Source organism: Bos javanicus, chromosome 25, assembly GCF_032452875.1.
Source record: "Bos javanicus breed banteng chromosome 25, ARS-OSU_banteng_1.0, whole genome shotgun sequence".
NCBI classification, from domain to species: domain Eukaryota; kingdom Metazoa; phylum Chordata; class Mammalia; order Artiodactyla; family Bovidae; genus Bos; species Bos javanicus.
In genome coordinates this window covers 18088791-18103756 of record NC_083892.1, presented here as the reverse complement: position 1 = coordinate 18103756, position 14966 = coordinate 18088791, and the positions used below count along the sequence as shown (strand labels likewise).

Sequence of the window (14966 nt, the reverse complement as noted above, 5' to 3'; positions counted from 1 at the left end):
TGTGAATGTCATTTAGGAGGCGGTATCCATGCCGTCTTAGGAAAAATTATTACCAAGCGATCACCAGGGGATTGTTAGGGGAAGAAACTTGGTCTTTGTGTGTTTGTATTCTGCCCTCCCTCAGGAGGTGTCCCATCTGCTGTGAAACTCTTCACCCCCTCGGAATTGTCAGGCTAGAAGGTGGGGGATACATAAGTGAGTACGAATTGGCTTTTCTGGACATGGCCTGGGATGTGGGATATTTAACCCATCTATGTTTTCATCCGCACCTGATCAAACCTACCAAGGCAGAACAGACTTTAAAAGTTAAGGGAGAAACAGTCTTGGACCACGTGGTGTTCTGGTTCGGCTGTGCCAACTGGAAGGTGAAGACATGCCAATCCCCCTTCGCCCTCTGGGATCTGGCAGGTAAGGCTCTTCTCACCCCAATCACCGCCCAGTGCTCCACCAGGACTGGAGGCCGCCTTAATGCCCGATCCAGGGCCAGGTGAAGTTCCTGCAGCAGCTGCTGCTCCTCCACCAGCTCTCCCAGAGACTGTAGACCCACCATTTCAGCAGGCTCTGAGCCCAGCGATGGAGACCTCTGGTCAACACCCCTAGGATTCCACCTCAGCCAGACCTCCTAGATTGTATCCATCTCTCCCGGTGAGTATTGATGGGAAGGGGGAAGAAAACACAGGAATTAGACAGAGGCTGCGCTCCACCAAGGAAAAGGGGGAAAGAACCCCACTACAGATGTCCCTCGGAGAGCTACAGCAGCTCCAGTTCAGGATGCATGTGGGCACTACCATCAGCCCCCTGTAGCCTATTATTGCCAGCATTTTCCTCTACGGATGTATTAAACTGGCAGACACATACTCCACCATACTCAGGGGAGCCACAAGCCATGATTAGACTAATGCAGACTATTTTTCGAACCCACTGCCCTACATGGGATGATATAATCCAACTACTAGTCTCCCTTTTCAGCACTGAGGAAAGATACAGGATCCTAACTGAGGCCAGAAAATGGTTAAGAGAAATGGCATCAGGGGTACTGTGAACCCACAGTGGTGGGCAGAACTAGCCACCCCCAATGAGAGGCCTAATTGGGATTGTAAAACAGAGGAAGGGAGGGACCACCTGGAGAGATAACAGGCGGTTATTTTACAAGGCCTCAAGAGGGGGGCCCGAAAACCTATGAATATGGCAAAACCCTCTGAAGTGATTCAAAGGGAAACTGAATCACCCTCTGAATTCTACGAAAGACTGTGCAAGGCCTATAGACTTTATACGCCAATAGATCCAGAGGCCGCTGGGTCTCAGATGGTGATAAATGTAGCCTTTGTGTTTCAAGCCTACCCCAAAAATGTCAGATGGGGGGACACCAAGTGACTTATGAATTTTTATACATCCCTGAATGTCCAGTACCTTTGTTGGGAAGAGACTTGCTATCTAAACTGGAGGGGCACAAGTGACCTCCCCCCACCCAGTGAAACATCCACTCTTCGAGGGGGCTCTACCACCTATTTACTCTCCCTCTCAGTAGCCCCTCGAGATGAATGGAGGTTGCACAATCTCCCGGAAGGGAAACCGGACTGGCTAAACAGTTGAGAGAGAGAGAGGGAGAGTTAACTCAACAATTCCCTGAGGTCAGGGTGGAAAACAACCCCCCTGGGCTTGCAGAACAACAAGTCCCAGTGGTACTAGAACTCAAGCCCAGTACAATTGCATCAGCACTTGCCTTGGGCCTGCCAGACCTTGCTAAGCCATTTACTGTTTATGTGACTGAAAAGGACAAGGTGGCTATGGGAATGTTGTCGCAGACTATGGGGACATGGGACAGACCCATGGCTTATCTGTCAAATAGGCTGGACAATGTTGCCACTGGGTGGCCAGGATGGTGGGCAGTTGCTGTGGTTGCCTTACTGGTCCGGGAGGCAACCAAGCTGACTTTGGGCCAAGATTTGATTGTAAAAATCCTGCATGAGGTCAACACTCTCTTGTGAGGGGACCCTCCCTAAATGGCTGTCGACATCCTGGATTACTCAATACCAGGGACTGTTATGTGAGAACCCCCACGTTACTATTGAGCCTTGTCAGGCCCTGAAGCTGGCCACTCTCCTTCCTGTGGAAGGCCCTCACATGATTGCAAGGAAATCCTAGAAGAAGTTTATGCCAGCAGACCAGACTTGAGAGATCAGCCAATCCAAGACCCAGATTTGGTCCTGTGTACCAATGGCACCAGCCTGGTGAAACAAGAACAGTGACTGTCAGGATATGCTGTAGTCATGGAAGAAACCATCGTTGAGGCTAGCTCTCTGCCATCACACTGGTCTGCTCAATGGGCCGAACTATATGCTCTAATCTGGGCCCTCCAGCTGTCAAAAGGTAAGAAGACAAACATTTACACAGACTCCAGATATGCTTTTGCCACTCTATATGTACATGGGGCTCTGTGTAAGGAGAGAAGCCTTTTGACATCTAGTGAAAAAAGATAGTAAAAACAAAGAAGAAATCTTGACTCTGTTAGATGCTGTATGGGAACCTGTAAAGGTAGCAGTGATGCATTCATTGTTGGGGTCACCAAAAGGAAGACACCCCACAAACACGGGGAACCTGACTAGCAGATAAAGCTGCAAAACATACGGTTGAGAAATTTGGGGCTGCTGGTGGGAGATCTATTAGAACCTTTGTACTCTCAACAATGCCTGAGTTAACTCTGACTCTCCCACAGTATACCCTGGCCCAAGACCAGCTGGCTGAAGCAGAAAGGGCCACCAAAAATGAAAAATGTTGGTGGGAACTGCCGGATGGCAGGTTACTGGTACCCAAGGCATCAGCCCCCACACTGGTATCTCAGGTACACCAGGAAACTCACTTGGGACATGAAAGAATGGAAGAATTAATTTAAAAATATTTCTTAATTCTATGATGTTCCTCCTTATGTAGAATGGAATCCTGGAGCTGTTCTGCTTGCTCACAGGTCAGTGCTGCCCCTGGACATAAACAAAAGCCTCCAGGAATACAGTTAAAAGGCACTCTCCCCTTTGAACATTTAGAGGTGGAATTTACTGAGATGAAACCCTGCAGACACTATCGTTATTTACTGGTCATGGTATTTACCTTCTCGGGATGGGTGGAGGCCTTCCCCACCTGAACTGAAAAAGCAAATGAAGTGGCTCGCTGTCTGCTTCAAGAAATAATCCCCAGATTCGGGTTCCCAACCAGTATGCTGCTAAGTTGCTTCAGTCGTGTCCGACTCTGTGCGACCCCATAGACAGCAGCCCACCAGGCTCCCCCATCCCTGGGATTCTCCAGGCAAGAACACTGGAGTGGGTTGCCATTTCCTTCTCCAATGCATGAAAGTGAAAAGTGAAAGTGAAGTTACTCAGTCGTGTCCGACTCTTAGCGACCCCATGGACTGCAGCCTACCAGGCTGTTCCATCCATGGGATTTTCCAGGCAAGAGTACTGGAGTGGGGTGCCACTGCCTTCTCTACCCAACCAGTATAGGAGAGCGTCTCTTTAAGTGTCTGGTTGGTTCATTCCACCATCCCAGAACTCTGGGGCCTATATGCAGTGTGTAGTTTCCATTTGATATTTAGAGTTTACATACCTGTTGAATTAAGTCAGCTACTAAGGCAGGGCCATTGTCTGGTCCCAACAGTAGCTGACTTAATTCAACAGGTATGTAAACTCTAAATATCAAATGGAAACTACACATTGCATATAGGCCCCAGAGTTCTGGGATGGTGGAATGAACCAACCGGACACTTAAAGAGACGCTCTCCAAATGTATCATAGAGACTGCTACTAGGTGGACTTGCTTCCAATGGCTCTGCTTAGACTCAGGATGACCCCATGGTCCCATGGCTATTCTCCATATGAAATTGTGTATGGGAGATCCCCTCCCATAATAAAAGAGGTGTCAACAAATTTGCCTCAGGTAAGGGGGGATGAGATTTCACAGCAGATGGAACAACTGGGTAAGGTAATAAATCAGGTAACTAAGTTTGTACAAGAAAATGTGCCATTCCCCCTTGGGGAACAGATTCATGAATTTGTGCCTGGTGAGCAGGTGGCCCAAAATGGAAGGGTCCATATACTGTTGTTCTAACCACCCCTACAGCAAGTAAAGTTGCAGGTGTCACTCCCTGGATCCACCACGTGAGGGTGTAGAGAGAGCATACCATGCAGACACAGAAGATGCCAAGTGGACTACACAAAAGGACCCCACTGACCCCTGTGAAACCAAGATCATCTTAAAGAAGAAAAAGAGATGAAGCTCTACAATCAACTGCTGCTACAAGGACTTGCCAGTATCATCTTGAGACTAACCATAGTTTTGGCACAAGGAAGGACCTGTGCTATAATTAAAGTTGAATGTTGTGTATATATTCCTGATTTATCTGGCAATATATCAGCCACCCTAGATGACACGAAAGGTCAGGTAAAAGCTATGTCTGATGATAATATTCCTTTTTGAACTTCGGTCCTATCTTGGGTGAAGGGTGATGTGGAAAACTACATTTACCATTGTTATAGTTGCCTTGATAGTTTCTGCTTTGTGGACCCTGCATTTTACGATGTATTATGAACTTTGTAACCCAAAGGTTGGTATCATTCTCCCAAATTGGCGGTTGAAGAGCTAGGGTGCAATATATACCTATGAATGATGCTCATACTATGAGTTAAGAGCATCAAGAGAGGGGAATGAAGGAGGAAACAGACAGAACAGGCTCTGTCTTGAAAGCAGGACTCCATCCTGGGCTGGACTATGGACTTTGATCTTTATGCTCAGTATCTATGGAAATGACATACCAACTGGAAAACCAGACCCCCGGATGGAAGAGCCCCAGGGCTCATACCTAGACTCTCCATCACTTAAAAGAATACCCTAATTATCTGTGTAACCAAATAGAATCATAAAGTCTATTATGCTTATTGGGATATGACCACAGGCCTATTGATAATTGTCCACTATTAACCACCTAGGCCTAAGGCATATGAATCACGGGTTATCTTTGATTGTATCTTTCTTTTCCTTTGTTCAGACTAGTTTCAGGGACTTTGGGGAGGTGGGTTTGGGCATGTACACTTAGGGTATATAAGGTTTTCACAAAAACTGGTTGGGGTCCTTGGCTAAGAGGAGACTCTGCCTTGGGCCCGCCGGTGTAATAAACTGCACTCCACTATCTGCATTGTCCTTCTAAGTGAGTTTGTTTCCTGGAACGTGTGGCTACAACAGTGTCAAGGGCCAAATTATGCCCCCTTAAAATTTATAGGCTGAAGTCCTAACCCCCAGACCTCTGAAGGTAGTTGTATTCACAGATGGGGGCCTAAAAAGGTGATTAAGCTAAAATGAAGTCATAAATTTGGGTCCTTAATCCAATACAACTATTGTTCTTACAAGAAGAGATTGGGATACACATACACAAAGAAGGGGCTATGTGAAGACCCATGAGAAGGTAGCCACCTACAAACCAAGGAGAGAGGCCTCAGACTGAAACCAATCCTACCAACACCTTGATCTGGGATTTACAGGATGAAGAACTGAGGAAATAAATCTCTTTCATTAAAGCTGCCCAGCTCACGGTACTTTGTTATTAAAGCCCAAGCAGACTAATACAGATGACGACCAGTTGGCTTTGCTTATCCTTGTGTGTCCCCAGTCCAGGACTGAGTAGGCACTCAATAAACATTGACCAATGAGTGAATGAAAGTGCTGAGAGTCAGGCAGCAGCACTAGGATCAGTTTCCACCTGCTTCTTCTCTGCATGGTTGGTTTCAGCTGCCCAGAGCCACCCTTTCCATTTCTGGGCTTCTGAGACATGACTTTAGGTCCCTGTATTTTTCCTGGATGAGACAGCATGCTAGGATTTGGAGTTGATGTGTTTGTATATGGAGGAAGAACAAGATATGAGGCAGAGTGTGATATTCAGTGATCATTTCTGTAAAATAATTTTTTTTCATTAAAAGATTTAAATATATTCACTGAAAAACTTGGAAAATAAAGAAATGTAGGGAAAGGAAAAATCTATCACCCATTATTTTCAATACTGAAGAAAATTTCTGTTAACATTTAGTGTATCTTCTTCCAGACTTTTTTCTTCTGTAGATTTTCCTTTATCATAGAAAGTTGTGGTTCCCCACTATACATATATTATTTTTATTGACAAAATGAATGTAGCCCACGTTTTTCCCAACACATATTTTTAATGGCCAGCTATAAAACATGTTATTGAGTTAATCTACCACAATTTAGTTAATCATTACCCTATTACTTAGGCATTAATTCCCCCCCCCCTCCAATTTGTCACTGTCTTAAACAATTCTACAGTAACTATCTCTTGAATATTTTGTTTTGTAGTGATTTCCAAAGATGGAGTTTCTGAACTAAAGGTATGATTAAATTTTGTGGCCCTGGATATGATTACCAAATAGCTTTATCAAAAGGTTCAAGTGGTTACACTGCCCCTGGCAGTAAGATCACAAGTGCTCCTAACACTCTGGTGACCTGTCCTTTGGAGGGCTAGCTAAAAGCTTATTAGGAAGTAAGACCAGTGGGCAGCTACTGAGGATACCTCTGGACAGATGAGGAAGTTAAGCCACCGAACAGCTGCTAGACAGGGCAGTGGCTCTGAATTGGTGGTTAATGATGTTCTTTGCTTTCTTCCAGGGTCATCCAATGATGCTAAGGATGCCCACTTGGAGACTGCAAGCCTTTGATTTCAGTAGGGTTGAAAGGATGTTGCTCCAAGTGGGGATTAACCAGTGATCCCACCACTTCCTCTTGGAAGTTTCAGTGACTTATGGGGCCTTTCTGGGGTTGCTTCTCATTTTTCCACTCTTGACTTCTCAATTTACTCCTTTGAATCTTTCCAGAAACCGTCTTTGGAAGTTCGGAAACGAAGGCCATCTAGTGACCATAAAAACAAACAAACAAACAAACAAAAAAACTCTTTACAGTTATCATTTCACAGCAAGACTTTTGTCCTGAAAGAATCATTACCCTCTGACATGTCATTGGAAAGCATCCATGATTCCTGGTTTTCCCCAAATGGCAACAATAAAAACAGCTGGCCTGGAATACAGGCACTTTGCAGAAGCATTTCAGTACCACCCATTGAATCTTGTTTATGCCAATTTTTAGGGCGGCCACACAGTGTGCTAAAAGGAAGGCCCAGTGAAGAAACAGGGAGAAATGGATGAAGCAGCAGCTAGAGTTACTCAGTCTTCACACTCCTAGTGCCTGGCCCTGAGTAGGAGTGCATGGAGCACATACCCATTTGATTTCCCAGCTTTTCAAGTCCTAGAACTTCCAGATGTTTACCTTCCTGGGGTACTTGTATGGAGCAGTCACCCTTTTCACATGCTCCTGGAGTTCTTGGGTTAGTTTCTCTGGGTCATGCGAGGAATAGGCTGGAGAAAGAACTATAAATGCCTTTACCACCTGTTGAAAAAACCAAAACCAAACAAAGGAAAAAACAAAGAATCAGTCCCCATATAACAACTCTTTTCTGTTTAACCTAGCTTTGTGAACAAGTGCTTACATTTACCAGCTCAACATGAAACTTTTACCAGTGCCTTGGAGTGGGCCAGCAAATTGGACACCAATTTTTTTCTGTTGTCTGCCTTTTTAGGATCAATTATTGGGAGTAATTATTGGGAATTGTGGCTTTTATAGAGTGATTTAGAATCCTATTTACAAAACTCTTCCCCATACATGAAATGACACTGTTAGAAGCCAACATGCTTCTCTTAAGATGACAATACTTTGGAGAGAGGAGTTTCACAGACTCCTTAGGGCTCATAGTGCACCTGTGTGTGCTTAGTTACTCAGTTGTGGCTGACTCTTTGTGACTCCGTGGACTGTAGTCCACCAGGATACTCTGTCCCTGGAATTTTCCAGGCAAGGGTCCTGGAGTGGATAGCCATTCCCCTTTCCAGGAATCTTTCCAACTCAGGGATTGAACCCATGTCTCTTGCATTGCAGGCAGATTTGTTTTACCATCTGAGCCACCAGGGAAGTCTTTTCCTAACTAGGAAGGCAGCTAGGAATAGGGTTGGAGAGGCAGGACTGGGGGAAAATTTATACCATTTTCAAGGGGTGGTGGGTCTTTCTGAGACTGCATGTATGAGTATTTGCAATCAGCAAGCATTTTGCTGCACAGCTGTTTCAGGCATCCTGAAACATCCTGGACATTCTGCACCTTGGCTCTCTCTGCCCATATCTTTCTTGCAGGTTGCCTCTTGCTAAGGACAAGAAACAGTCCCAGACTCAGACACAACAGAACATGGTTTCTGATGGAAACCATGGAAGAGTTCATGGAAGAGTTCAAAGGCCAGCATACAACTCTGCCAACAATACCCTCAGCAGTGGTTCATTGTCTTTATACACATTCCAGTGGTGGGCATCTCATACCATTTCAGGTGCAGATAGATCTGGCTTTTAGGAAGGGCCTTCTCTTACTGTTAAAACTACCCAGCATTTATCAAACAGTTTCTATGTGCCAGGTTCTAGTCTGAGCACTATTCTTGGCTTAACTTTGAACATACAGGGATTTGTCACAGCCCCAGTTAATTTGGGGCATGCAGGACTAGGCATACTTTTCCAGGTACAATTTCTGTACCTCATAGATGGGACTCTCATCTCCTTCACTGTTTATTAGTGGTCTCAGATTTTGGTGGGTATCAGAATCACTTGGCTAGGGGCTTCTGGTCAAAATGAAGACTCCTTAAGGTTGCATCCCCAATCACTTTGATTCAGCAAGTCTCACTTTAAGTCTAGAAATCTGTATTTTAAACAAAACTCCCAGAAGATGCAGCTGTGAGCAGTCCAGGGTCCAGACTTTGCAAATCACTCCTCTCTCCTGAGGCTTCTGAGGATGTAGCTTGATCTTGTACCAACTTTCATAAAGTAACTACATTATACTTTAGGATTATGCTGGATTTATAGCCACTGAAAAGTTCATAGGTCTGCCTATGAGTTTATTTCTCTCATACTGTCCCTTCTTCTGGCACCCATTGGAAGGTATTTGCATATTTCCTGAGAAAGGCCAGCTTATTAAAATTGGCTCATCTTTCTGATATATCATGGACTTCCCAGATGGTACTACTGGTAAAGAATCTGCTTGCCAATGCAGGAGACACAAGAAATGCAGGTTTGGTCCCTGGGTTGGGACGATCTCTTGAAGTAGGAAAGGGTGCCCCACTCCAGTGTTCTTGCCTGGAAAATTCCATTGTCAGAGGAATCTGACAGGCTACAGTCTATGGGGCTGCAAAGAGTTGGACATGACTGAGTGACTGAGCACATCTGACATATCAAGGTCACTTGGGATACTTAGTTTGTCATCCCTCAAGTTGGCTATCCCTACCAGGTCACAGCCAGCAGTGACCATGTTTGGTGTGCTCACTATACTCTCATCTGCAAATAGAAAAGGACCTTTTATTGGACAGGGTGAATGACAAAGCCCACACCTGCCACCAACATCTCCATCTAATAGCCCCTTTTGGATCCAGTTCCATGTCCAGTTGACACCAAAGTGTTTATATTTTCCCATGGTGTCCCTCTGGAGAGTATTTGTATCCTCAAAGACATGAAGGCAATGCTTAGCCAAAAGACATGTGTATTTGTCTGATGGTGGGATTTCAGGCTTTGTGGTACCTGGATGGAGTGAGATATGGGGGAACCTGGGCCTTCCAGGTTACTCTGCTGGGTGCTGGTAGGTACAGAACCAGGAGGGAATGCTCTTGGTTGGACTAGTTACCTCCCCTCTAATGGGGTCCGGGCTGCTGACCACAGCAGACTCCAGGACAGCTGGGTGCTCAGCAAGTGCACTCTCCACCTCAACAGGCCCGATCCGGTAGCTGGAAGAGAAAAACAAACTCTTTCAAGGGTCCTCCTCTGTCCTATGAAGCTTCAAAGGAAGAAGTAAAGTATAGACAACTTGACCTTGAGGAATTGATCACGTCATCATTTCTTCCCATGAACCAAAAGTAGCCATCCTTATCCATGTGGGCTCGGTCCCCTGTGATGTAGAAGTCCCCTCGTTCTGATGCTGCTGTCTTCTCAGGGTTGTCCTGAAAGACACAGTGAGTCCATTAAGGGCCATCTGAACACAGTCATTCAGTACATAAGGCCTAAGCAGTCCCTCGCAGATGTCTGAGGACCCCTCAACAGGAAATCCAGTGGCCAGATCCCCACTGGACAAGGAGCTGTGAATCTGTGGGTTTTCCCTTTTTTAACTGAAAGGAAGCTGCCAGAAAATGATTAAGGACAGATACTCACTACCATCCTTAGAAGTGTCTAGGCAGCATACTTGTGGGCAGGGGGGTGGGCACAGGGCTGTTAGCTTTTTTTTTTTTTTTGTAATGAATTAATTTTTTAATTGAAGGATAACTGCCTTACAGAATTTTGTTGGTTTCTGTCAAACATCGACATGAATCAGCCATAGGTATACATATGTCCCCTTGCTCTTGAATCTCCTTCCCACCTTCCTCCCCATCCCATTCCTCTAGGTTGTTTCAAAGCCCTGGTTTGAGCTCCGTGTTTTTCAGGATAAAAGAGCACACTGATACTCTTTGTGCTCAGCAATCACTGAAAATAGAAAGGGGATGGTTGGCAAAAGCAAGGGTAGAGGAAAGAAATAAAACATCAAATTCTGATTCTCAAAGCTTTAAAGTAAAAGCTACTGCTCAGCAGGAAAAAGGAACAAGTTATTGACACATGCAGATGAATCTCAAAAACATGTGCTGAAAAAAAGAAAGCAGACACACACAAACTAATACTTTGATTCTATTTACATAAAGTTCTTTTTTTAAAAAGGGGGAAAATTATTCTCAATGATGACAAGCAATTTAGCAATTGCCTGGATTCTAGGAGTCGACTGCAAAAGGGCACAACAGAACTTTTGGGGGAAATAAACAATGTTCTGTATCTTAATTGCCATGGTGGTTACACAGGTGAATACACGTGTCAAAAGTCATTGAATACACATGTCAAAATTCATTGATCTGTACATGTAACACAGGGACATTTCATTGTATGTAAATTATACTTTAATTTAAAAAATGCATTCTGAAAAATAAAGAAAAGCTAAACTATCAATACCTAAAACTGAATCTAACACAAAATCTGTAAGAAGCATATACAGAAAAGATAAAACTCTATAGAACATCAAAGAAGATATGCATAACTAGAAAGATACGCTTAATATCATAAAGATGTTAATTATCCACAGATTAATCTCTAAACAATGCAACTCCAACTAAAATGCTAACAGTTTCCAGAGAACCTGACAAGTTGATTCTAAACTGACCATGAAAGAAAAGAGAAATAAGAGTAAGTAGGTAAAACATTTCTAAAGAAATTAAGTAAGAAGGAGAAATTTATTCTATTAGATATTGAGACTTATGATAATGTTTTTGTGAATAAGTCTCTTTCTCAGGGTAATGATGCTTGTTGTCAGGCTGGGCATAGAGATGTATTCAATGTGCTGCCGTCAGAGCCAAGGCCCTCAGGAGGGAATGTGCTACACAAAGCTTAATAATCATATTACTCCCAAAGTGGGCGACCTCTAAAGAGTCATTAAAAAAATGAATTTTTCCAAAAATATTGAGTGCCACAAAAAAGGTTCAGGACATAATGTTAAAAAGTACATAGTACAAAGTTGTGGTATGCTGTGGTACTAATTATATGTGAAACTGTACTTGAGGACCCTTTCATTTTAAAAAATTTATCATTTCTATATTTCTATATTAATAATCATATATTTCTTATAGAATAAATACAAAATAAAGATGAAGGATGACAAAAGATCAGTCTCACTATTCAGATAACTAAGGCTAAAAATTTGATCTTGTGTATGGGACCTTTTCATGGCTTATCTGTGATTCTATGCATATACACGTTTGTGTGAATACAAAACATTCTGTTCTATGTATTTCTAAAATCCAATTTTACTTTGGTTAACAATATATCATGAATATCTCCTCAGAAGAATAAAAAGTCAAATATAAATATGAAATATAAAATAGTTGCATAATATTCCTGTGTGACTGCAATATTAATTATTTAAACAATTTCATGTTATTAGAAATTGGATTCATTTTCTTTTCAGTCCTTTCCCTTTCTTTTTTCTTCTTTTTCTATCTTTCTTTCTATCTCTTCTTCTTTTTTTAATATGGAGGGCTATAATATCATTTATGTAACTAATTTCCCACTGTTAGAAATTCAGATAGTACATCCACATTTTTTTGTCTGTTATAAACAACTCTCTAATGAACATCTGGCATTTGACAGTTTGCTTCCCTATAGGAAAATAAGTAAATTCCTTACCCTGGGCATAAAATTGATGTGGGCACATTGGTTTAATTGACAAGTACAATCTCAGCTATTTGGAATGTACGCACTAATGAAGGGGGATGAGCTTACCTGGTCAGTCCTACTGACAACTCAGCATTCACAGAGCAACTCTGGCCTGACAACCTCTATTAATTTTCAATGCTCCATGATTCTCATGAAGAGATTAAATGCCTTAAGAATTTTCTTTGCTAAAAATCACCCAGAAACAAAACTAACAGCTAGTGCTAGGATGAAATGAAAAAGTTGAAGAAAGAAAATGTTCTTGTTAGGAAAAACTTTACATTGACTCTCAATGGCATGATCGCAGACTCACAAAGGTCCTATATGGAAGCCCTATGAGGACAAGGGTCTTATCTTTCCTGTCCAGTGCTGAATGCTTAGTGGCATGAAGTCGGTACTCAGTGAATACAGAATAAATTCTTCGGGAAAGTCAAGGATTTACTTTTGCTTACAAAAGTGATTAGAAGGAAATACATTTAAATTTTCACATCATCTCTGCTTGATGGAATTACTATCTTGTTGTTGTTGTTTTGTAGGTAGCTTGTGTGGCCTCCTGGTGGCTCAGAGGTTAAAGCGTCTGCCTGCAATGTGGGTAGACCTGGGTTCGATCCCTGGGTTGGGAAGATCCCCTGGAGAACGAAATGGCAGCCCACTCCAGTATTCTTGCCTGGAGAATCCCATGGACAGAGGAGCCTGGTAGGCTGCAGTCCATGGGGTTGCAAAGAGTCGGACACGACTGAGCAACTTCATTTTCTATGACTTTAAATGGAATATCATGAAAGATTTTCCTCTTGTAATCACAGAAAAGTCACAAAATACATGTACAGCATTTCAAAAACAAATGGACTGTTTTTCATCTGCTTCTTCCAATATTGCTGCTGACTGAGGCCTAGTATACACAGCAGATGGAGTTCCTATAGATTTGGGCCACACATATGGATCACCTGGGAGCTGAGGCCCATTCTCAGAAAAGTTGCCTCTCACTTACTTGGAAGTTGAGTATCAGTAATGGATGAAGCTTCCAAGCTGCTACTAATGAGCATCCAGGATTGAGAACCAGGTCAGTAGAGTTTTGTAGAGAAGAGTTTGGAGAAAACAATCCATCATAAATACCACCCAAGGTAGGTATAAGGGAGAATTTATTACTGGATTATCACATAAACTTGGACTGGAAACCCAGGACACAAGCCCTGACAGCAAACCCTTATCCACACAAGACTGAAGGCAACGAGTCCTGAAAACTAGGCTCTTATAAGAAATTTTAATTTGACCTTCGATAAGTCCCTTCCCTTCTCTGAACCTTGATTTTATCATCATTAAAATGATTGAGTTGCCCTTATCTCATCATTAAAATGATGGCATGTGCCCTTAGACACACCACATTTAAATCCCATGTACTGTACATATTAATAGTAAGTGATTGATATTGGATAAGTCACTTCATCTTTCTATAACAGCTTCCTTATTGATAATAACATCTTATCAATATTAGTGCCAACTCATGCAGTTATTGCAAAAGTTAAACAAATAAATACTTATAAAGCATGGAGCACCATGCTTGGGACAGTGCAATTGCTGTGAAAATGGCCATTCCCTGTTACTTACCAAATAGCAAGTGAAGAAACAGAAGGGTCTGGTGGGTCTAACACGGATAGCAACATTCCCTTCTTCTCCAGGAGGTAAGATATTGCCCTCCTCATCTACAACCTGGCAGAGAGATCACAGGAGGGTGTCTTGATGTCTGTACAGCCAGGCCACCCTGCCGGATGTCTGCTATTGCTAATACAGATATGTGTATTTGCTCTCTTCTTCAAGCCTTATCAACAGTTGGGAGAGGCTGCCTACCTGCACATCATATGGTGGGGACGCTTTCCCCATGGATCCTGACTTGATTTTCATCCCTTTTGGATTGGCACAGATTACAACCTGAAGAGAAACCAGAACCAATAAGGAGGAGGCTTTTCTCCTTAGTCTCCTTCCTGGTCCGTGCCTTTCCTTTCACCCTGCCTTCAAACTCTGTCTCCTTCTTTCTTCTTCTTCCTCTCTCCTTCCTTTCATCTTTCCTTTCTTCCTTCCCTCCCTTTGCTTCCTTTCTTCCTTCAATTCTTTCCATAGAGAACAAACCCTTATTGAACACTCAAATGGACACTCACACATAAAGAGCTTAAGCGGTCACGAAGCTAAATGACTCAATTAATCACCAAGTCTGTGCCCAGGTGGCTGTAGAGAATGCTGTTTAAGACCGGGCGCTGACCAGAGACTGACATGGGCTGTCCTGGTGGAGACAAATACCTCAGCCATGAGCGTTAGTTCGCTGGCTATGGTGTCATTGTGAAATTAAATTACCTTTAAAGCAAAAGAGAAGAAAGGCCGATTGTGTTTCTAACAAAAGCTAGTGTTTTGTTACTAGCTTCTCCTCCTTGTGAATGGAGAATGGATTTCCCTGGTGGCTCAGATGGTAAAGCGTCTGCCTGCAATGTGGGAGACCCGGTTTTGATCCCTGGGTCGGGAAGATCCTCTGGAGAAGGCAATGGCAACCCGTTCCAGTACTCTTGCCTGGAAAATCCCATGGACGGAGGAGCCTGGTAGGCTACAGTCCATGGGGTCGCAAAGAGTTG

General features: G+C 43.2%; 1 protein-coding gene across 4 annotated transcripts in view; it reads right to left on the bottom strand.

Annotated features, from left to right (window-relative positions):
* Window positions 1–6134: 6134 nt before the first annotated feature.
* Window positions 6135–14966, bottom strand: part of ACSM5 (acyl-CoA synthetase medium chain family member 5) — a 28407-nt gene continuing 19575 nt past the window's right edge. For all 4 annotated transcript variants that reach the window (XM_061401310.1, XM_061401308.1, XM_061401311.1 and 1 more), the window contains 6 exons: window positions 14194–14274; window positions 13954–14055; window positions 9937–10064; window positions 9752–9851; window positions 7315–7434; window positions 6135–6900 (listed from right to left, as the gene is read on the bottom strand). In XM_061401310.1, coding sequence (XP_061257294.1) covers window positions 6784–6900; window positions 7315–7434; window positions 9752–9851; window positions 9937–10064; window positions 13954–14055; window positions 14194–14274 — 648 coding nt within the window. In that variant the 3' untranslated portion in view covers window positions 6135–6783. The remainder of the gene's footprint in view (window positions 6901–7314; window positions 7435–9751; window positions 9852–9936; window positions 10065–13953; window positions 14056–14193; window positions 14275–14966) is intronic.